Here is a 24,507-nt window from a genome sequence, read left to right on the forward strand (position 1 = left end):
GACCCTTTTAGGAAATCTGCATTAGCAACATCTTCAGTGTCTGCACTCACTGATATGTAACCATGCTTTTTTCCCTGGATAGAGAAGAACCCATTTGTTGAAAAAAAAAAATTAAAAAAGTAGCAAACAACACCCCTCCCCCTTGTAACTCTGCTCTGTAGTCAATATTAATTTCCTTTTTATATCTTCCTCCTGCTTTATCCCATCCTAATTCACCTTTGGCCGCTTCACCCCCTTTTTGTGTCCCACTTGTGGTGTACCATCAGCATGGTCCTGAGTCTCACAAAGTCTTGTTATATGCCTGTACAGCACCTTGTTCAAGGGCAGGATAACTGCTGGCTGAGCATCCCAGGCACTACAGCAAGGCAAATAACAGGCAGTAACAATGATAGCTCATGTCTGAAGATGAAAAGAAGCAGAGATTTTGCATTAAAAGCTGTGATGACAAGCTGAAGACAAGCTATGCCCAGCTATTCAGGTTAAGGATAGACCACTTCGCAGTGCACTGGCTGCTGAAGACGCCCTACTCCTGCTGTCCAGATGCAAGATGGAAGAAGAGGAACTCTGTCCATTCTTCTAGATGGACTGGAGAACTGTTTGGGGTGCTCTCACTGTTTTCTAAACAAGCAAAGCTGGCCGGAGTTCAATTCCATTCTTTGTTGAGGAAATTGGTTTATAAAAAGGCTGGTGACTCACTGTCTGCGGTGAGGCTGCACGTTGTTTTGGCTTGGCACTCTCCTGCCTCAGTATTCTTCCCATCCTGCAGTCACTGGTAAAAACAGCCACAGTCACAAAGCTTCACACTTTCCCTACTGTAGAAAGCAGGCTTCCATTTTAATGAAAGTCTCCTTTCCAAGGCATGCAAGTGAAGAGCTGCTGATTTCCAGGGCATTTACCCAGACTTTCCAATTGTCACGTTACTGTCTGGGCTCTTCTCTGTATTGTATACTCTGTTATAATCAGTGATCTGCTTTACTCACCCATTCAGACTAGCTGCTTCTCCAACGGATAGTCAATGTGAGGCGTGAAGGTGCGTTTTACCTTAGCATTTGACTTGGATTTCAGAAGTGAACCTCCACATATGCTATTATTTACAGTGACCTCAACTGAGTCTGACACAGTGGGGTGGTCATCCCCTAATGTCAGTAACCATGTCGCCTCGAAGTCAAAACCAGCATACTGAGAAAAGAATTTAATTTAATTTGGATTTAAGCATATGAGACTTTTCCTAAAGGCGTAAATTTATTTCATCTGCTGATGCTAAAACAATTTAGTCTTTAGGAACATTAGCTGTTACAATGGAACCTTAAACACAGAGAACAGCAACAACCTGCATTTCACTTCAGAGAAGTGACAAGAGTGACCCATAAGCTTTTAAATAGTCCTGACAGTGCTGATCTTTTGCTATTTGGACCTCTGGTCTCACTTCAAGCACCAGTCTGCTGCCATCTGTTACACTCTGAGCGGAGTTGCACATTAGTTGTTGGGGCTGCGGTCCTTCTATCATGTCTGTGGACTAATACACACAGGTAAAAACTGTCCAGGAACGAACATGCTCCTCAATGTGTGCTTAGACAGGCAGAAATAAGGTGGAATACACAGCCAAGATGTATTCATGCTTTCGGCCCAGTGAAAAAAAGTGCATGTTCAGCTGAGCAAAGGTGAGGATTATTTATTCTGCGATTCAGGTGCAAATTTGTTACTACTCTCCCAAGCCCAGGAATGACAGCAACCTTCTGTGAAGCTCATGTCAGGTATCCAACATGCACATTCACACAATTTGCACAATCCCTAGTTCCAGGAAGTCTCCAAGTGGCCCCATGTTCTACCATCAGATAATCTGTGAGGAAAAACACAGCACTGGCATTTCACAGGATCACAGAATGGCCAGGGTTGGAAGGGACCTCTGGAGATCATCCAGGCCAACCCCCTGCTAAAGCAGGTTCTCCTAGAGCAGGTTGCACAGAGTCGTGTCCCATGTGGGTTTTGAATGTCTCCAGAGAAGGAGACTCCACAGCCTCTCTGGGCAGCCTGTTCCAGCGCTCTGTCACCCTCAAGGTAAAAACGTTCTTCCCCACATTCAGGTGGAACTTCTTGTGTTTCAGTTTGTGCCCCCATTGCCCCTTGTCCTGTTCCTTGGCACTACTGAAAAAAAGCCTGGCCTCATCCTCTTAACACTCACTTTTAAGGTATTTGGAGACATTTGAAACAGGGTGAGTTATATATTACTATGTCCACCAACATATGCAGATATTGTTGGTCTTACACTAGCATGACCTTTAAACTCGGTATGTTTTTACACCATTTATAGCAATTCAAGTCAAGAATACCCCCACTGTGATGCAGTCAACAGCTAAAACCTCAGTCTGAAAAAGGCTGGGTGGCTGCCTCAGTCACAGAAGCTTTCTCCCAGATTATGCCTAATTTCAAGTAGGATGCCTAACTGGGGAAGATCCATTGCCACTGGCCACATTCTGTGCTTAAATGCCAGCGCTTCAGTCTTCTCAAAACTTTCAGTCAATATCAGCAACAAGCACCTGATGCTTTTAAAAATCAATCTATAAGAATTACAAGAAAAACCTCACCAGTGTAACTGGAAGCTTCATCCCTGGCTTCTAAAGAAAAGCTGAAGAAGAGATTAGGCAGTATGTGTTAAAGGTAAGAAAACGGCATGCAAAACCCATAATTCAGGCCTCAAGTGCCATTTTTAAAATGCACCAATGAATATCACTGAATATATTTAAAGTGTGCCGAGTTCAGATGCAGAGAAAAACACAAAATGCCTATCATGGAGATGATTAAAGACCCTGGCCTGTTCAGCTTATCCTGAAGATGGCCAAGAGGCGACTTGATTATTGCCTACAAGAGTCTTCACAGGGAGAAACCCCCACGTTCTGGAAGCACAGAGAGCCAGACTGAAGCACAAAAGCGGGCAAACATCTGGGTGCAGCGGCAGAATGGAAATAAGACAGCCACAGTTTTAAAAGTGAGACTGTCTTTTCATTGGAACAAAACAAATCTGTTTTGTTTGAAAGACAAAGAGAAAAAGGGGTCTGCCATTCCTCTCAGTCACTTTCAGTAGACACACCTTAGGAGACACAAAGCTAGTACAGCGGCAAGTGGATGACTTCAATAGTCTGCAGTAATATGGAAATGAATTTAAATGCTATGATGGTCTCGCTTGGCCTCAAATATGGCATGCATTCATACTGCCCCACCACAAGCAGTCAGCACCGAGAGAACAGATCAGGTTTCCACAGGATTCATGGATGAACTGCAAAGATTAATTCAAAGATTATTAGGCCACAAACAACTGGAATAATCAACTCTCTCTGTTTAAATTTGTGTCTTTACTGTCTTTAACAATATAGAATATCCCTCTGAAATTTTGTGATGTTTACAACTATCTATAATGTTAATTTAGAATGCCGTTTCACACCATTGGTGCAATATGGTTAAAACCTGTAGCAAGACTGGATAAATGGTGTTCCCCAAAAAAAGTAAAACACTCACTGCCTTAAGATCGAAGTCAGTTACAATAGCATTAGTAGTGTCCTAATCCTGTGAACAACAGGAGGGCCTTAAACAAACAGATGTCAAACATGAGTGAAACCTTCCAGTACAAGGAGATAAAGAAGGGTCTAATCTTCAATAAGCTCTCCAATTAGAATTAAGCTATTTGAGAGAGAGTGAAAATTAGACCACAAAACCTTGAATTCTTAAAATTTCCAAGGCCTGGAGCTGAATGATGACTCATGAACTGACTTCATGCAGCTTCTGCACACCTGTAAGATGTACTCCAAGAAAGACAGAGAGGCTTCAAGGTCCAAATCACAGTATCCTGGGTATTGAAAAAAAAAAAAAGGAAGGAAAGTGAGAAGTAAATTGTCAATAACAAATGCAAATCCTGTTCATAATAATGCAGAGTGACAGTGAAAAAAGGTGCTTCTCCAGGGAAGACACTACCCCGCTCCCTCCCTCAGCTTCAAGATTGTAAATGTTAGCAATTCCATAAGAACAATTTTTGATAAACCCTAAACACTAACAATCACATCTAGTGAGAGTTGTTCCACCTCTGTGACAAACACTGCAGGAGCAGTCTCCCTGAGGTATGATGTGGCAGAGATCTTGTGCAGGACAGCCACTTAGTCTGGAAGTGCTGCATAACCAGCCCCATCGGGGTGCCCTGCTGCAGAGTGACAGTCCCGCTTTTGAGCCCAAAGAGCCTTAAATAAATCTACACAGCTGGAAGCTTGCATCACGCTCCCGGGAGATGGGATATGTGCATTTGACCAACACCAGCCTGAGGAAGGAGCTGATGCGGTTCCCTGCTCTGATCTGTAGCATCCTTGGCAAGCCCTGGAACCGCAGGGGTTTCATGTGATGCACAGGTGAAGCTCACACTGCCTCCTCCTGAGCTTTCCACAGAAAGGAAGGAGCTGCTCCCAGCAAGTTGTGAAAACATACTTCTGCGCAGCCTTCAGGTGGGACACTCTAAGCAGAAATAAGCACCAAAGTCACAGGGTGGTGTCACAATAAGGGCATTCCTCTGCTCCACATCTCCTCTTGGTTAGGTTTTGTTGAGCTTCCTGCTCAGTGTGAAAGGTTTGACTTCCACTCTGGCAGGGAAGCTGGGTCTGCAGGGCAGATGCTGCGGTCCACTCCAGCTGCCAAGGGTCAGGAGCAAGGTATTGCATGGCTTTTGGATGTTGGCTCTCATATTTAATTTATAAGGCTCTCAGTGTAAAAAACAAAATATCTCTTGCAAAAAAACAGATAGTCCTTGTGAACTCAAACTATAGCATCGCTACCTAATACTAATATTTATTTGAAAGATTAATACCCATACAAAAGATGGCCTCAGATGTCTGTGGGACATAGTATTTCAAATCTTTCTGACAAGAAAAGGACCCTCCAGTTTGGAGGTTGTCTATAACTACCCATCTCACTTTTGCACATGCACATTTGGGTACATGAGTAAAATGCATCTATTTTTTTTAAAGTATACACACTTGAAGCAGTACTTTTTTTTTTTTTTCTCAGACCTTGTATAAACCTGAATAACTCCCTGTTGAGTCCTGAATGGCCTTGTAGAAGTCCATCAGGACCTATTGTTTATTTCACTTTGATCCCAGTAGCTTTGGAAAGGACTTTGGCATGTTTACCTTCAAGTTACTCATCTTGTATGTCCACAGTTTGTTTATCCACTGTAGTCTACTGAAATTTCCCCCCTTTCTTTTAGTTAAAGATATAGGCCAAAGGTGATTTCAGGGTCCCTATCTGGACATGCATCACCAATTCAATCAAAGACAACCTTTGGCTTCCTCTAGTAAGTCAGGGGCATCCTAGATGCTGTCTTGCTCTCACAGTTCTCCAGTGAGCAGGAGAAATCTCAGTCCATCAAGTGAAAAACTGACCCTAACTTAAGCATATTAAACAGCACCAAGGATACTGTAATTAGACCAAAGTGAGCCCTGGTGTAATCATGCCTTTCTGGCTTAAGTGTGCTAATTGCTTTTTTTCCTAAATCAAGCCTATCAATATTTATGTTCAAGGCCTTCCAGTGGCAGTAGTTTGGGTAGTCATTCTTTAACAGGGGAAAGGCTGGAAGAAGAGGGAAGCACAGAACTGTACTTTTCTGTAGGAATGATCCCCCCTTCCTGGCCATCCTCCAGCCTCACTTGGGTTATTTAGGCTGGGTAGAGCCAAGGCACCGGGAAACAGCATAATTAAATATGCTAAGTGAATTTATCAGTGGTGAAACATACCAAGAACTTACATTTTTATCATGTTCTACTAAATTTATATTTATTCAGCTCAAAAAAGACCCATAAGTCCTGAGGAAAGGATTACATAGCTAAAATGACTGTTACTATCTAACAGTATCAACTTTGAGCCCTTCACTTTCTGCCATCAGTCAGAACCCTGATTTTAGTTTGCTCCTTATAACCTGTGGGATGTTTTTATTGGATAAAACACATTAAGAAGGACACAGAAAGCTTGGGAGAAAACCCATGACTAGTTCTTCTCATGAAATACAAGTGTTTCAAGACACACTTTGCAAGGTAGTGATAGAAGGAGTAAACCTTCTCACAATGTTACTTGAAATGTTCGTGCCACATCATTGATACTTCTTCCACAGAAAAAGGAAATAGTGGGGTTTTTTTTAATAGAATAGAAGATATTTCTAGTTGTTGTTATCCTATTGGATTCATCACCATGGCAGGTTTTCCATAATGAGGTAACCAACTCTGCTTTGCAGCCCAGTTTGATGCCTGCTAAGAGGTGCAGGCTGCCAAGTGAGCACCACCAGCCCTACTGCTCTGCTCCTCTGAACATAATTACAGTGATGGCTGTATGTCATTTCACTGTAAAAGATTTCCCCGAGTGAAGCAGGAGAATTTTGTAAGGTCATGTTACAGGAAGAGGCTCTCCTACCTCAGCTGACCCGATTTAGCAATATAAAGTACAGAGTGCACCTGATGGAACAAGCAGCCCTCACCTCTTCCTTCCCAAACACTAAATAATCATCCACAATTGCTTCAAGGATACCAGCAGTACAGTGGTTCAATGCTAGAAACAGCAGTTTTGGGTTTCTTCTTACATGGATGTGAGGGGCATGGTTTTTAGAAAATGACCATTTATTGTCCTAATTTCTTTACTTAAGAGAATTTTATAAGTTAAAAAACAATTACTGTTATAAAGGTCCATTTTTAAATAGTAACCACTATATCCTTGTAGCCCAGCACCTGTATCTACATTACTAAGCAGGAGCATAAGCAACTTGTGAATAAACCCATTAACTGGATTCTTTCCCCATGTTGTAAAAACTGATTTACTAAACAGCCCTAGCAATATAGTTTTATGTTTTGAAATAAAACCTAAAATTATCTCATTTGAAACATAATTAAATAAATAGAGATGAGCTTCAGCTCAGTAAAAGATCTTAAAACAATTAAAACTAATTTAGTCTTCATGATGGTAAAAACAGATGCATTCAGTCATCACCACTACAGGTATTGCGGCATGAAGGTGGCTTAAGTAATTTCAGCTGCAATTTTAGCTGCCTATTTTATCATGTGTGACTAATTAAAGACTCAGAGCAGCCTCATCACAGAAAAGCCACATCATCCAGTTGCCCTGAGGCTCTGCTGCACCACACACATGAAGTGCTACTCGTGCAGGGTGCATCCTTTATCTACAGCTATTTGGCTTTTAGCAAAAAAAAAAATCCTAGGAGAAAACTTGCCCATAAGAACAGTTGTACTGTAAGTTTAAGTAGGGGAAGACATTGGTTTGGGTTGGTTTTGGTTTTTTTTTCCCCCACCCCTTGAACAGGGTTTGAAGCTGTCAGACCAGCAGCCGGGTGGTTGCTGCTCCCACCCTTGAGCAGTGGCCTCCGTCTAATCCAAGCTGCTTCTCGGGCATGGAGAAAAAGCACTTGTGCAGCCTAGCTGCAAACTCAACCACTGCTCTGCCGGAGCGTTGTACTTGTTTCTCCTTGTCTGTACACAACTCTGGACGTCATATGCCTTTCACAGCACAGGGTAAGCTGTTTTATATGTGCCTATGATATAGACTGTTTTAGGGCCAGAGCTGTGTGATTTCCTATGTATGTAAGTTTAGAATAACAGGAATAACTACGCTAATAAAAGCTTCAAGTGTTCAGACCCACCAAACCATAATCCAATCACGACAGACAGGTCTTTTTGCATGTAAGGCAGGGAAAAGCAGCAATTACAACAATTGCCTGGAAGGCTTGTCTTCTATGCTCACAAAATACTTCCTTTTTTTCTTTGTTTTAGGTAGCACCCCTTGCTTCAGTTCCTTATGCACAGCTGTTGCTTGGCTTGCCTACAACGATTGTTAATCACAGTAGCTGCTTTTTCCAGATCCATTTTGCATCTATTTTATTTTTCAGTTCTTTACTTTGTTCATTATAATTCCTACATCATAGTGTTCCTTTGGCCATTAATAGAGGAGGGTCTGTCTTTTTCTTGCAGTCTTATTAATATTACAACATTGTCTTATTTGCAGGTCCTCAGCTGGAATCAAATGAGGGGGTTTTGATGTTTTATCCTACTCCAGAACCTACTGAAAACTGCAGATGATTAAATGCCTCTAGTTCCATAATGTAATAATTTATCCTAATTGATCAGGTTTTACATAGAAACTATTAAACTTGCAAATTATATATGCTGATCTTGTGTGATAGTGTGCCAACTCCACGGTCAGTGTGAAAACTGTTACCTGCTAGCTTCTGTGGTTTTCAGCACTGAGAAAACAATTTCTGCATTTCAGGAAATGTTTTCAAAAGTGAGGTATAGCTCCTTCTAAAGTGATTTAGTTGTTACGTATTTATTTTAGTTTTCTTTAGACTAATACTAAATTCATATTTCTGCTAGGATGTCTCTGCAAACATGTCAGGGCTGACCACGCATTTGCAGAGATTTTTGCAGAGATGCATAAGGCAGCCTCCCGAGTTAGCATTCTCGGGCATTCAATCTACAACTCTTCAAGCACTCCTGCCAGCACACAGGGATAACGTACCTTGTAGTCAAAGACACAAAAGATAAATGCAAGTATCACATCAACCTGTGCTCTTGCTTGGCTCCATTTGATATTGCAGGCTGATTAAATGTCAGTCAATGGCTCTAGTCAACCTTCTCATCTACATACCATAGGATTTGTGTCCACTGTAATGAACAGGTATTTCATTACAAGGTCTAGGAAGACTGTCTGAGCAATACGTATTTCTCCATATTTTTCTGCAACTTTGGGAGTACCACAGCAGGGAAATAATAGCTACTTCAGTCCTGAAGTCAGTTTCTTGAACAGCTTGTTTAATTGTAGTTCCCTTGTCTGTCATGCAACATTTAAATAATGTTTCCCTGCAATTCCTTTCACAGCTGGGAAAAGGCATCATCATTCTCCCCTGCAGATGTTTGTTAACAGTTATAGCAGGTACATCCTCTAGGACTGACTTCATGTCTTATGCCAGTACCGTAACTACTGCATAGCCTCAGTAGATTGTTCTGCGATGTCCAAAACACTATTTTCTTCACTGGTTTTATTGCCAGACAGATAGTACATTCCTCTCACCCTGACAGGGACATGCCACCATGCATGTGCCTACAAAGACATGTCAAGAGGAAGAAAGAGATGCCCCAAAAGGAGAAAAATTGCAGGCTGTTTTACTCAGCAGCTGAATCTGCATTTGATGAGGTCTAGAATTGCTGGTTCTTGAGCTGCAGTTCTGAGATGAAGAGAAGAAAAGGCCATACATCCACCACAGCTGGGAGGCTTGCCCCTGCCACCCCTGCACACAGAGATGAGGAATGTGGGATATGGAGACTCTCTTCCAAGGAAGACACAGTATTCATCTGCTAAACAGACCCATCATCCAGCAGCTCACCTCCTCACAGATACAAATTCCAAGATACTGCAAAAAATTACTAAGGCTCACACAGCTCTGGCGTCCTTGTGAGCAAAACCACCAGCACTGAAGATTTTTGGAACCAACGATGAAGGAGCCAGGGATGCTCTCCTCCATTCCCTCAGCTGCAGGCAGCAGATCAGGAGAGTGCAGCTGTGTGCTGGCAGCAAGGGATGATGAGATGCAGAAATGCTATCTACATAAAACTTCTGTTATCAGAGCGTGTCCCATGTAGAGTAACTGCTGGACAACCCTAGAGTCTATCTGCTAAAAACAAGGAAGGGAATTCAAGACACCAGCTTGCTAATCTAGTGATTAAAGACGGTCAGTAAAGTCAATAGCTGAGTTAAAAAAGTAGTGACCTGGCCAAAGGCTGAGGGAAAACAAGGAGAATAACAGGTCAGCCTAATAAGCTTCAGAAGCATCTCCTCACAGAGGTCAGAAGTACAAGGCTAATGAGAAACAAATGAAAGCAATGGGAATTCCAGGAAGAAATTCCAGGAAATGGCAGGTAGTGTTTTTGTGAAGATAATCTAAGGGATAAAAGATTGCAGAGGATCTGTCTGAAAAACAAACCAGCTACAATTTCCTGTTCTCATTAGAAGAAATGTAGGAGCAATCTTGAGACATACATGGCTTGGCTTATTCACAAGCATTTAATGACCTAAAAATCAAAAGCGAACATACAGTACACAGACAAAAGAACATATGAATAGATGAAAATAAAGGAATGATGTCAGCTTGCAGATAACAGAATCAGAAAGGTTAAGGTATGGAATCAGTTTCAACTATCATCAGACAAAAAAGACAACTAAAAAGTTTGATAAAAGCATTAAAAATTAAAATAAAGGAAACTGCAGTCACTAAATAATGCAGAAGGAGCTCATAACAGGTAAAGGCAGAAGTATGGTAATAATAACAACTCAAATAGGTCTAAATTCAGCATGAAAAATTAGATAGATGCATGCTTCAGACCAGGAGAAGAACAGGTGAAATATATTTTAGAAAAAGTGTGTGGCATGGCCTAAAGAAACTTGCTCTGAAGGTCCACGAGGCCCTAGCAGAAGCAATTTGAGATCACCAATGATTATCCTTGGGCTCATGAAGAGGACAGGGCAGTCCAACGCTGGAGAAGAGCATGTGTCTGAACAGAAAGGGTTAACAAGAACCCAGGAAACTGTAAGTCAAATGGCCTAATTTTGATTTTAAAAAAAATGCTAGAATAATTTATTAAACAGTCAGTTAATGTTCACTCAGGGAACAACATGCTTAAAAGTACACCTAACATGGACCTGTCAAGAGCAACTGATGTCAAATCCAATCCAATTTCTCTGGTGAACAGGCTAAGGGGGTAAAAAGGAAGCTGTGAATGTGATAAATTGAGGGAGTCTTTTATACAGCTTGTGATACTCCTACAAGAAACCTAAAAAATAGTATGCAAATAAAACTACTATAAATGCATACAGAACTGCAGCAAAAGCAAACTTTAGATCCTTGTTAGCTGCTTTTGTTGTGTAACTGGTAGAGCCTGTCATGTGGGACTGGTTTCTTCTGGGCACATTTGTAGTTAATGATTCTTTCATTAACCACTTTGAAAACAAAGCAGGATACTCTCAAAATTAGTAAAGGGTACTTCACTGCTGGTGAAGGCTTTGACCCTTGTTGGGGCTATGCCTTAAGAAAGCTGTAAACAAAAATGGAGTAAGGAAAAGGTTGAGATTTAAAAGGCACAGCCTGTGAGAAAAGGCTGAAAGAACTTGTTTACTCCAGAAAGACTAAACAACGATGCCTTCTAATGCAGACAGACTTTTTTTTTTCTCCATACGCAGAGTTAAGAAAAAAAATGACAAATTTTCAGTAAAAGAGAACAAGGCTACATTTTTAGGTAAATTGTAGCTCTAACATCAATGACTGAGCCTGGCTATATAGGATAGATGGAATCCTGATACAGGAAATTCTTGTTTGAACATATAGAACTGACTTCCATACATCTTCCATCATCACGAGTCAAATCAGCTAAAACAAATGATTCTTTGAGATCTCGTTCAGATTCACATTTCTGCTTTTACATGAGGAGTCCACAGAAATTAATATGTTAAGCCTTCTTGTAATGCAGTATACCAAGAGGATTAAAACTCTTTTTCCCACACAGCAAAGCCGGGGTGGTTGTGGGGTGTCCTATCATATGCTGCAGATACAGAAAAAGGAGAGGAAACACTATGCTTTGCCTCAAACCTGTTGCTCTCCAAGCAAGCAAGCAGCAGGAGAAGGGTGCATAGCTCTTACGCTCTTGTGGTTTTTTTTAAGGAAACAAAGCAGCACCCATGGCCTCCAGGGCTTCTTGCAGAGCACAGGTATGCCCCAGGCTGCACTCTCTCTCCAGTTCCAGACTGTAAAAACTGAGGCTGCAATTCTTTGGAAAGCAGGAGATAAACATCCATTTTCACTATCTCTAGTGCACTCAGCAAAGATAAAAGATGTAATTCACATATAGGTATTTGTTTGTATGGCCCAAATTTTATGGAGATGGTATTAGCAGGGTTAGAGTTTATCTTCCCTTCTAAGCATGTAACTCTGCTCAGGTATGAAACAGAAAGTGCTGGTGAGAGAGACGGCACCTTGGCCCAGTCCAGGTGCAGAGGGAAAGGCTGAAGTGTTGCAGTGCTGTCATAACCCTGTACTTCAAAAGCTCCAAATATTCCAAGTCCACAATTGGGCTCTTTAAATCCCCTCGGGACTACCCTATGAAAAAGATCACTGAAGCAATTCCGGTCCCTCAGATTTCTGTCCTGCATTGCATATCGTATGGCTTCGTGTCCTCTGTCAGCTCAGCCATGGCAGGGACGGGGAGCCGTTTGTCGGAGGGAAGCCGGGACTCGCCCACCCGCCTCCCGCCGGCTGCGGGTAACGGCCAAGGGCGATGCGGGCACGGCAGGCCTGCCGCCCGCCCGACGGGGCCTGCCGCCCGCCCGACGGGGCCTGCCGCCCGCCCGACGGGGCCTGCCGCGGGCGCGTCCCGCTCCTCCCCTCACGGATGCACCTGCCGGATCAGGCCACCCGGCACCGGCCCTCAGCGGCGCTGGACCGCCCCCGCCCCCACCCACCTCCGAGCGGACGCGCCAGGCACCCCGCACCTCGGCGCGGCGGGCGCGCCCCCCCCCCCCCCAGGCCCCCGACTCCCTCAGCGCCCCTGACACGCGCCACTGAAGGGCTGAGGAGGCGGAGCGAGACGCCGCGAGGGCGGGGTGCGCCCCTCGGCGGCCAATGGGAAGCCACCAGCCGCCGCCCTGCAGCCAATAGTGGCTCGGAAAGCCGCCTCGCGGCTCTCCCCTACGGGCTGCAGAGGAATGCCGGCAGCTCCGCCGACGGCGACCCTCCTCGTCGCGCTTGAGACGCCTTCCCCCCTCCTCCCGCCGCGTTGCTTTACGGCACCCGGCCTCCCCCTCGCCATCTCCCCGGGCTCGGAGCCCAGGCGGAGAGAGGCGGGGCCGCCGAGGCCAATAGGCGCCGGCAGCGCCGTGGTGACGGAGGGGGCGGTGGCGCGGGCGCTGCCGTAAAGCGGGCGCCGGGCGGCGGCGCGGGGGAGTTGTCACCGGTGCCGGTGGTGGCAGTGCGCGAGGCGGGTGGGCTGGGCGCTCCTTGCCGCCGAGGGCCGCCATGGCGGGGGCGCTGGGCCGAAAGGCCGTGGACTATGTGCGCAGCAAGGAGTTCAGGGACTACCTGATGAGGTGAGCGCGGGACGGGGGTCGGCGCTTGCCGCCGCGCCCGCCTCTGCTCCGGGCGGCCGCCGCTCTGGCGGTGAGACGGGACCGGCGCCGCTTCCCCGCAGCCTTGGGGAGCCTGAGGCGGCAGCGGCCGGGCGGCGCCGTTTAACCTCTGCCGAGCTCGCCCTCGCCGGCGGGGGGTCCGGGAGGGAGCGGGCGCCCGTCGGGCGAGGGAGGAGCCGTGCGGAGGGGGGCCGCGGGGCCGCGGGGCCCGCCGTGCCGTCGCGGCGCCGGTGCAGCCCTCGGCGCGCCCGTCCTCACCCCGGCTGGCGGCGCATGCCGGCGCTGTCAGGCTCCCGCCCGCCCCACCCCGGCGAAACCAGCCTTGACCTTGAAGCGACGCGGTTTGAAACTGCCGCGGCAGCCGCGCTGCCCCGTGACCTCCTGCCCCCGGCTGTGGGGCCCCGCGGCTCCTCCCGGCGCGGAGCGGCCCCGGGGGGCGCCGGGCGGAGGCGGCGGCAGGGGCGCGCTGACCGCTGCTCGCGGCAAGGGCACGGGGAGCTTTGCCCGGCGGTGGGTGGCAGCGAGCCTGGTGGTAGATGCGGCCCTGAGAGCGGTTATTTAAAGCTCTGAGTGTGTGTTAATAGGTGCTGTTTTTCAGAGGCTTGTTAGAGCCCCGGTTTCACGGGAGTGTGGCGTAGGTCACCTCCCAGACAGCTCGGTGCTTGTGTCACGCTGCGGGCTTTGTGCTGTGGCCAGGGGCATGGCATCCTGGACTGAAATCACAAGAACTTCTTTTAAAGATACAGTTGGGGCGTGCTTGCTTCAATCCGGTTGAGCTGCTGTGCAGGAACAGTCTCAAGCAGGCTGAAGTTTCTTTGGCTGACAAGCAGTTTGACAAAACCAAACATATAAAAACGGGCTTTTCTAATAAAGGTGGTTGAGCAAGCAAGTTGCTTGCTGTTCTACCTACATCTATTGCAACTGATGTTTGATGTTGAGCAAGCATGTAGGAGGACATCTGTTTATCTGAGAAACTTAGTCTTGGTTAAAGTAGCAGGAGATGGTGTAAGCCTGCATGGAAGAGGGACTGTAACAAAAAGGCTCAATATGCAGAAGAGTTTGGCTGGCAGTTGCAATGTCAGGCTCCACAGAAACAGTGGATCAAAAAAATGAGTAAAACATGAGAAGGAAGAGAACATCCTTGAAACAAAATGAAGAAAGGCCGGAGCAGGCTTCTACGTGGATTCCTTTTGAAAGTTTTGATGATACGGTGTAAGCTTGCTAAATGCATTTTAATGTTCACATTTAGTTGATTACACCAAAATTCATGTGAAGCATGTAAATGGCCAGTCAAACAGGGAACTGCTTCATAATTAGAAAAAAACAATAAAAATCTGGAAGAAGGAGCAGCAGCTTCCTAATACTGCCACAGTTACTTACTAGAAGTGCCAGTTTCCAAAGACTGAAAAGGTAGCTGAAGTGAACCTTTTCAGATGCATTTCATCCTAGTTCTAGTCTTGAAATGACCTATATAAATAAATCTGTATTGCAAAAAGGAGCATTCCACAGGATTCTACCATTGTAAGAGTTCTGCCTTGTTATGTGCAAAGACACCTGAGTAATTTGTACTTCTGTTACTGGGTGTGTCGTGAAGGGCTCAAGTCAGTTGCTCCATCTGGTGTGGCCTTTCAGCATTGTTTCTTGCTTATTAGGAGACAAGTGTCTAAGTTGTTGGCTATGTTGAGTTTAAAACTTAAATAAGTCAGTAAAAGACTGTACTCCGTCTTCTCCATAAGAGAAATGGAATGTATATATTTTAGAGCTGTTACCTCTTTACATTCCTTCCATTCCTTCCTGAAGGCTCTTGCTTCCCCAGACTACAGGACTCTGTCCTGAAGAAAATTCCCTTCTTGCCTTGCTCACAGAGCAAGAGTTTCCTCCAAGCTCTGAGACTGTGGTATCTGTTCTAAAAATCAGCATCTAATCACTGCAGTGAAGCAAGGCTTTTATGAATGTGAAGCTTGTTTGTGGGAAAGGATGACTTGAGATACTGTTTGTGATACCAGTGTTGTGCTTTAAATTGCCTGACTCTAAATAGAATAGCTGGTTATCTAAAGCAGTGGAATTGAGTGTGCTGTTATTATGGCTTGGGGTGGTCAACACTGCAGACATCTATCAGAATAAGTAGCTTCATAACTTGAAAACATGAAAGCAAGAATAATGAATGCGCACTGCTTTTCTCAGGTGGATATATCTGGCATTTGAATTGTGTTACATCATGGGTTAGCTTTTGAATCTTGCATGAAGAAACAAGATAAACTGCTTTTTAAAGCTGTCATTAATAATTAATTGTTCTGCCAGTTTTACATCTGGCTTCTCTCAAGTGGTGATTAATGGGGATCACAATGACTGTAAATCATGTGAATTTACCCTTACCATGTCTTAATGCTTTAAAGTAAGCATAGTAAGAATGTAAACTGTAGGTAGACTTTTGCTGCTTGTCAAATGAAGCAGTAATGTTAATTTAAAACTAGCTGATTAGCTTACGAAAGCTTGGTAGCTCTTATGTATTGTGAACTTGAAGTTGTGGGTTTTTTCTATAGATCCTAAAAATGTCAGCTGTCACTAAAGTTGTATTATCTAAGCCAGTAATAGTAGGCAACCGAGTCGTCTTTTTATCCTAATGATTTAAAGTAGCATCTTCTGGAAATCATCCGGTAAAAGAGCTTTCCTCTCCTTTTGAGAGAGAAGACCTAAAAGCCACTCTGCACAGGTTTCTACCATAGGACGGTGCCAGAGCTTAAATTAGTTCAGTAACGAATCTTAAGGAGTCCCAAAATTTTTTGGTAAAAGAATAAGCACGGAGATCATCATTTTCTGGGGGACTTTATCTCTTTCTGATGACTCAGCAGTAATGCAAACCTAGTGGCTGTTAATGTAGATGGCTTTGAAATAGATAGTTCATTCCTTGTAAAGCTTGAGCACTTAAGTTGACTTAAGCTGTCCAGGACCTTTCTTTTAGTGGAAATGAACTTTAGAAAGAGTTAGTGGCAGTAATATAACTAAATTTAGCTGATCTGCTGTTCTCGTTAGTAAGTCTTTAAACACAAGGACATTAGGACTTTAAAAAAAGAGGTCCTCTACTGGGTTATGCTGGAAACTGAAGGATGTGGTGCCTGCTGTCACCACCTTGTATGCTCTGACAACTGAACAATCTAACCCTTTTGCGGAAGGGTACCCTTTCCACTTAGGGGATGGTAGTGTGGGGGAAGCAAGTGCTGACAGTTCATCTATATTTGCAGAATGTTCTCTGATGTATTAATACATCCTCATTGCCAGTATGAGGAAAATACATGCAAAACCTTTGGAAAAATAAATCTTTTTCCCAGTATAGCCCTTTTGGGATGGATTGTGGTAGCAATATAAGGTATTGATCAGCTGATGTCTAGAAACCTAGAAAGCAGACACACAGAAACTGAGTGAGTAAATCCAACAACTGTTGTTCATAGTTCTGGAGACGTTAGTACTAAGTGTTCCCTTTGTCAAGGGATTGAATGAGTTCTTGGAAACGAAGTCTTGGAACAGAGTCACTTCTTCAGGAATACATGCATGTACTTGCTGCAGTATCCTCACTGTTGGATATGGTGCATTTGGTGCAGCTGCAGAGCTTTGGGGCTGGATGCCTGCTTCTGGAAGAGTCTATATGACCTTGATCTGCCCTCTTCTAGGAGTATAATAACTGTTCCAGTCTCATGTGAATGTGAGGACAACCTTGCAAGACCTCAGCCAGGGCTGCCTACTCTGTTAAAATAGCATCAGTCAGATTCTATTTTAGGCTTTCACTTGCCTGAAAACAACTTTCACTTTAGAAATGAAGGCTGACTTCTGTTGGCACAAAAACATTGTATCATGAGATATGAACTTGTTCAGGTAAAGTTTTATGAAAAAATTGAAGTGTGCGCTTGTCTTGCAAACTTCAATGAACTTGCTGCAGTTCACTTAAGAAAGCAAAAAACAAGTGGTTAGACTAGTCAAGGACACCTTAACAAAGGATCTTGAACCACCCTATGGCTTACAACAAAGACTTGCTGAAATGCCCATGTAGTGTGATTTCCTAAGTAGACCTGACTGTTCCCTTAACACAGCTATTTGTAAAACACTACTCTAAGAAGATGCAAAACAGTGTGAAGGAAGTGACTGTTACAAAGCGTTCTGCAGCTTGGGGCAGCTATAGGCTTTATATTATTAGCAGGTTTCTTATAAGTAGTAATTCAGAACTGAGTCATATCACAGTATCTTTGTTAGAAAGAGGATGTTTAAAGGTCTGAGGCATTTTAAAAGTTATAGTAGCAAACAATCTTGAATATATGCTGTAGTCAAGCTTTTGTGCATAGATCATTACGTTATTACATAAATTGGTACCTAGACGATCACTTACATGAACTCCATACATGACCCAAGTGTAGTTGCATGTTAGATACCTGAAAGTGTGTTAAAGCTCATGTCTGGTACAGCCATCCTTGGCCTGAGCTTAGTGACAGTATGATCTCTGGCAATGTTTGGTTTGACCTACTTGTGTAGGTCGGTATAAAAAGAATTCCAAGTGACTTCTTCAAAGCTTCCACAGAGGAATTGTAGCTGTTCAGCTTTGTTGTGACAAACCTTGATGGCTTTTTGGCATCCTTTTAAACTAGTTGGGGTGGGATCTTGAATGCTTTGAAGTCTATGGGGGGTGAATGTCTTCCACAGACCACAATGGGATTTTATCTTTCTAGGAAAAAGATACTTGAGCAGCAAATACTTGTAAGAATGACAGCTCTTGAGGGGAAATGGGATTATTTTTTTTTTTTAATACTGTTACATTAAGCAGGGTTAATGCCGGGGCAGTTTCCTGATTTCTACCTATACTGTTTGTGGTACCTTTCTCTCTTTGTTGATTATGAAAGAAAGTAACACTTTTTTTTTTCTGCTTTCTTCCATGTGCTTCTTGAATGGAAAATAATGATGGCCCACTCAAACAGTACGGTAAGAAAATGGAGGGGGCTCCCAGTTTCATGTTCACCCTAATTTCAGTAACTTGCAGTCTTTTTGCCTGAGCACTGTTATGACCTTGCCTGCATTTGATAAGCGTGCTGCAGACTTCCAGGAATGATGCACTAGTAATGCAAGTCTGAGGTTAAGGTCTCCTAAAGTAATTGCTACAAAATTAAAGGGGTTTCATTTTTTTTCCATACTCCTTGCGAAGGAGATGAGATCAATCTGGAGCCACTCTTCTATATAGCAACAATACAGGTACATAACTAAACTACCTGAATTATTTTTAACCAGCTTTATGTCAGACAATAAATGGTACCGTATAACTCTCACTACAGACTCTTTCCTTCAGCCTTTAAGTTTGCTCCTGAAACTGGGAGAGGGTTTTTTATGTTGTGAATCATAATGTTATGGAAGACTTGCTCTCCTACACAGACCAAAGACAAACTGTATAGGTGTAGTTCAGTTTCTGTGTGTGGAAACTTTAAAGTGCAGCCTGCCTGGAGGCACTTAACACTGGATAACCATCTCAGGTGACAAGGTTCCCAGTCTGCCTCCCTGGTCAACAGAGGAGTTGTCTTGCTGTTTTACTGTGCAAATCATGGTTGTGACTAGATGTTTGTTTCTGGTGCTCTTATTGTCCTTTAAAACTATTTAAATAGCTACATTAAAGCCTATAAAATAACACCTGTGCTGCTGACTTAGTTTTCTGTCAGTGTTCTGTTGCAAGGTATCTTGTAAGTGGTGCTATAGGTACATTTTTTTACACTAGCTATCTAACCATAGCTGTACACATGCAATCTTCTCAGTTATGCTATGTTACCTCTGATGTGCCTGAAAGACTTTAACCATTACAGATGTCAGTTTTCCTATCTGTAGGAATGTAGTAAAATGCACTTACTGCACTCTTCAAAATACTCTTATTATGAATCTGAGTTTGGATTAAAGCATGTTCTGTAGACACTTACTGAAATACTACGTTGTTTTGCATATTGCACTAAGGTTAAAATGTCAAAACTGTGTGTGCAAATTAAACTCACTTTTTCTATACTTTTTTTATAGTTAAGTTTCTTACATTGCAACCCAAATCTGCAGGAAGCAAGTGTGGCTTTTAACCTCACTGTTCTGTTACAAGCTAGTATCCAGACTACAAGAGAAGTCTTGGAATTAATGTTGCAAGAAACTTAAATATCCTCCGACAATTGCAAATAATTGTAATATCTGCAGTGTTAGGGGAAGTGTCAGGAGAATGGATAGTTGGTATCTGCAAAGCTTTTTCTTACAAGGTGCACCTCTTGCTATATCTGGCTAAGTTATTTTGAGCATGGTTTGTTTCCCATTAGAAGATGACTGTGGAAACAATTCTACTGAAGCTGTGTTACTTGTAACAGTAGTGGAAATTGGACTTAAGACACTATTTTTTCTCAGTTCGGAGTCTTTTAGATAATACCCATCAAACTGAGCTCTTGTCAGTTTTTCAAAGTTGATTCTTTGTTTTTTGTCTCAGTTTTTCTCTCAGTGTACATACATACCTGTAGCTAACTGCTCTACTGTCATATCTGTCTAATCACTGAGCTTTAGGTAGTCACTGAGTGGTTCAAGCAATTGTAGTTGAAGCTTTAGGTAACAATTTGGTTTGGTTGCGTGGCCCTGCTCTTTCAAAGAGAAGATGTAAGCACTTGGAAGAATATGCTGGCTGAGTGTTTCTTAACACTCAGCATAACATCGAAACAGTTCATTTCTTCACTTCAGCAAATCCTTGTGTTTTCATTACATTTTTGTGGAGCCTTATTTGAAAGAGGTGAATGCTAATTCTCTGCATAGAAGTGGGATATAAATCGAGGTTATTATATGACTATACCAATCAGACTGCTGAATGATGGCTGAGGGATAATTACACAAAACTGGATTTCAATGGCCTTAGAGTAGTTCCTCTCCAGTCTGCAAGAAGATTAAGAGTGGGTGGTTCTTTGTTCCCTCCTGAAGACTAGATCCTGCTAAAAGGAGGGTTTAGTTTTTCTCTCTTGCATCAAAAGTAGTCCCTGTCTTGGAATTTTACCCTTGACCCTGTCCTCTGAAGCTTTGTGTAGCTAAGGAAAACTATAGGAACACTGCAGGAGGACTATGTTTCTGTGTAACTTCATTTTCCTTTTCCTTCACAGCACTTTTGGGGACCAGTTGCCAACTGGGGACTTCCTGTTGCTGCTATTAATGACATGAAGAAATCGCCAGAAATCATTAGTGGCCGAATGACATTTGGTAAGACCCAAGACAAATTTCTCATCAGTACGCTGACTACAGAATACAGATTCTGTCTGTTGAGCGGTGATCTGTTACTAGTTGCCTGCAAACACATGATCAAAGCAGATATCAAGAGGCCGCTTAAAAACTGAAGTGCTGAGACATTGCAGAGCTCTTTCAGAGAGCTTTCCAGTAACTTTTTTTGGGGGGAGAGGGAGGTGGATCTTAAGTCTTACCAGTTTTGATCACTAGATTCCCTCTTAAAATATCATTCTTTTGGTACCTTATACTACTGCACACACTAGTTCAGAATGTATCTCTTTACCCAATGTTATTCTTTATAGAAAGAACAATGATGCTTTGTGGTCAGTGCAAGACAAATGCCAACCCTGAGAAAGCAAAGAAATGGTAATGCTTGGTCTGCAGGGTGCAAAAAGCAGCTGAGGGAGATTAACTCCTTGCAAACAGTTGCCTGTGAGAGGCTAGTGTGACTCTTAGAAAAGTGTATTTCTTCTTAAATGCATAAGCAATACTTTTCCCACCTTTTTTGGAACATGTGTAGCCTTTGCCTAGATGTCTGTCCTTATGTTCAAATTCTTCTCTAGGATCATAAATCTGCTAGGTTTAATTTATTAGCATAATTTTGGCATTATGTCTCTTCCTTAGCTCAGTTAATAACTTAATGCTGAGTAATTCTTCTTCCCCAAAGCAAAATACTTCAGGTTAAGAAAATTTGTAGCCTCCTGTTCACTAGGTTCTGCTTAGCGTAATTCAGTCTCTTAATTAGCTTCCTCTGGATGGAAGACCAGTTTAAATAGTCTCTGGTATAACAACTGTTTTGTAAACAACATTTTGGTGGCAGCTACCCAGCTCAGCAAAGTTGAGGCACTTTTTTTAATTTTTAAAAGTATATACATGGTGATATGTGTACAATATTTTTTTTCAATCTTCTAGGTTCTGTACTTTAAAAAAGACTGTTGTCCCTGAATACTTAATTTCCCAATTATTTCTTTTCTTTAAGACTCTCAGAACTTTGTGAAACTCGTGACTTTTTGAGTTGTAATTTCCTATATTTAAATGTAGTTATAGTGGGAGAGTAGATTAAAATTGTTTCTCATCTTGCTGAAAAGCAAGTAACAAAACTTTATGCTTCTGAATGGCCTTGATTTCCTGAGGATGGAAAGCTCCTTCTCTTAAAGTCCATTTTAAAATGTTCCCAGCAAGAACTGTGTTTAAGTAATAGAGTATTTTTTAAAATTCTGTCATAGAAATTGTCAGAATAATTGTGTAGGACAAGCCTTGTCTCATTGGGATTGACTCTTACTCTCTGGCTGAGATAGTTTAGGTAATAAATGAAAAAGATTTCGGTTGCATCACAGGAAAGTCTGAGGAAAAGGAGTTTTTGTGGAAAGCTGCAGCCCTGTAAATTTATTGTGTAGCAAAAGTGAACAATTTGGTGTGTTTTCCTGCATGGATTTCTCAAGTAGACATGCTTGTAGGACTACTGGGAAACTCAAAGTTGTGAGGAGTGTTCTGCTTGTCATTATATTCTACTAGTATGAAAATTATGGCTCCACAAAATGGAGATATTAAAAGTCTACTAACAATATCATGTTTTGCAGCACTGTGTTGTTACTCCTTGACTTTCATGAGATTTGCCTACAAAGTGCAGCCAAGGAACTGGCTTCTTTTTGCATGCCACTTGACTAATGAAGTTGCACAACTTATTCAAGGAGGACGACTGATCAAATACAGGCAAGTCATGCTTTTAAAAAGGGCAAGTCATAAACTGATGGCTCTTGGAGTACTCTGTTAGTGCCTTTTAACTGTGGTGCAAACCTCTGTGTGGTTTCTGGAGTCATTTAACTTCATTTTGCAAACATATTAACAGGCTTGTTGTCAGTAGGCTGAACTATGATACCTTGCTTTGCACCTCCCCTGAAACTGAGGGGTGCACACAGAAAAGGCTGAAAACCCTTATGGTCACGGATGTAGGCAGGGTTATCAGCATCTGCTGGCTATTTTGGGGTGTGTTTCATGTATTAAGTCTACATGTGTCTGTCTCTAATTCCTGAGACAGAAACATCTATTAAACTGTGAAGGGGTTGTATATCTGAAAGAGAAATCAAGCAAAACCTCTTTAAGCTGGCTGTTCTATATATGGGATGAATTTAACTGAGTGTGACTGGGGAACAGGCTGCAAGCAGTCTCATGTCCTTCATTGTGTAGCAAGTAGTGCAGACACTGCCCCAAGCAGTCCTGATGAGTCAGGATTATGGCTTTTCTCTCTTCTGCTCCAAGAAATCCATGTGAAGCAATGGGAGAATGAAGCCTCCTGAACTATAACTTAAAAAAAAGGGGGGGGTGGGTGGGGGGTGGGGGGTGGGGAAAACCAAACCTGAGCAAAACTGCAAGTGGACCAGCCTTTGCATACATAACTGGCCAAATGTTCTGCTATAAGTACAGATAATTTTTTTTATAGCAATTGCAGTTCAGTATTCACTCTTACAAAAGCTGTTCTTCTCTTGGCAGGATGGAGAAAAAGAACTAAACATCTAACTTGAAATAAGCCAAGGAATGTGTTCAACCTGAATTACAACCAAGGAAGACTTGCCATCTACAGTTGCTGTGACAATTACAACGTGGGGATAAAACAGAAAAACTTACTATGAATATGACCCCACAAAGAATCCTTCTACTAATTTTTTTTATCTTGCCTTTTAAAAAAGTACTATTCGGCAATGTAAACCATTGCATTTAAAGTCTTGCAGCCTTACAGGTCCATAATAACTACCCTTTTAATAAAGAGTTAGTCATCCAAATAACAAGCAATATTTGAAAACCAACTTTTTTATCTAACAGTCTACAAAAGTGGCCCATGATGGTTTGACAAAACTTGTTTCTCAAATCACTATGAACAGAGGTCAGTGAACAGAACTGTAGGTGGTATCAATGTTCTGTGTATTAACATACTCTTAAAAGCCATTTAACTTGGGTGCATTCATTCCTGTTCTATTTTTAACTTAAGCAGTGGCTTGCTATTCTACAAGAACAAATGTGTAGATAGGCAGCCTGGAAGTAACCAGCTATTCCTCTTCCCTTACTGCATGCCTTGTCTCAGTAAAGAGACTTCATTAACATACACTTTTATGTCGCACATTATTTAAAGAAGACTTGGAAAAGCAAAAGCATAGCACTGAATGAAGGAAGGCGATGAAGTCTAATACTCTTCTCTAAGAAGTTCTAAATGGCTTTTATTTTTTTCCAACTGTTTGAGTTGCTCTAGATGTATGTAATCCTTATACAGGCAAAAACTTGTCTGGAGTCTAAGATCTGAAGGACACAAGGTGCCTTTCAGTAGTTTTTGACTTCATTGGGAGAGTGTTTTCCTGCATGACCTGCCTGAAAGTTACGTTGCTGCAAAGATATAGATGACAAAGAATGTATGTGATGGGTTTTATTTCAGTGCAGTGGTTTTGAACAATAAACATGTTGCAAATGGCAATAAATCCCTTCAACATTTCTGAAAAGTTTTGTTTGTCGTATTGTGATACGACATGCAATACGTATTGCATCCTAAAGTTAAATTTTAGTATGGAATGTCATGTCTAACAGCATGAAGTAAAAACAGACTGGAAAAGTAAATGGTATTCACCTGTGTATGTACTGAGTTTAGGCAAGTGTCCTCTGGAGCCTAATACCTTGCACTTCCTCCAAGGAAAAAGGGATGTGGATACTTGACTGAGAAGTATTCCTGCTGCGATAGGCAGGGTTGAATTCAGGACTCTCACTATGCAGGTGAGTAAATACTACATATTGTTTTCTAGCAATTACAAGATAGTCAGTTAAAAACTTGCTTTAATCTTAGGTTGATGCTATGATCCAAATCATATGATAGCTACATTTTGTAATGGGCATAGAAGAAACGGGCTTGTAGGGTATGTCCTGCTGGATGGGTAAAGCTAGTACTGACTGCTACTCGTTGCTTTAGTTAGTGTGTAAAGCTGCCCCTTCAGTACTGCTCTCTTGTCACAAAAGTAGTCCTCTTCCCCTTCTCACCCATCTCCTGCAACGGAAGAAGCATTAGGC

At 42.7% G+C, this 24,507-nt stretch overlaps 1 protein-coding gene and 1 long non-coding RNA gene across 2 annotated transcripts; one reads left to right on the top strand and one right to left on the bottom strand.

The window, feature by feature from the left end:
- Window positions 1–11,176: 11,176 nt before the first annotated feature.
- On the bottom strand, window positions 11,177–12,532 carry LOC308064459. The gene is made up of 2 exons (XR_013928390.1): window positions 12,416–12,532; window positions 11,177–12,373 (listed from the first exon to the last, which is right to left on the bottom strand). It is a non-coding gene; the product is annotated as an uncharacterized lncRNA (long non-coding RNA).
- A 324-nt stretch (window positions 12,533–12,856) lies between these two features.
- MPC1 (mitochondrial pyruvate carrier 1) lies at window positions 12,857–23,948 on the top strand. The gene is made up of 5 exons (XM_080388998.1): window positions 12,857–13,164; window positions 18,165–18,168; window positions 20,340–20,436; window positions 22,041–22,173; window positions 22,951–23,948. Exons 1-5 carry the CDS (start codon window positions 13,094–13,096, stop codon window positions 22,967–22,969), a joined length of 324 nt encoding a protein of 107 aa, XP_080245124.1. The 5' UTR covers window positions 12,857–13,093; the 3' UTR covers window positions 22,970–23,948.
- Window positions 23,949–24,507: the final 559 nt, after the last annotated feature.

Source organism: Falco punctatus (genome assembly GCF_963210335.1).
Source record: "Falco punctatus genome assembly, chromosome: 5".
Classification (NCBI taxonomy): domain Eukaryota; kingdom Metazoa; phylum Chordata; class Aves; order Falconiformes; family Falconidae; genus Falco; species Falco punctatus.

Coding starts and splice junctions, on each gene's coding strand:
- MPC1 (XM_080388998.1), top strand. CDS start 13,094: ATGGCGGGGGCGCTGGGCCGAAAGGCCGTGGACTATGTGCGCAGCAAG. Junction 20,437..22,040: donor TAGTGGCCGAATGACATTTG/GTAAGACCCAAG, acceptor CATGTTTTGCAG/CACTGTGTTGTTACTCCTTG.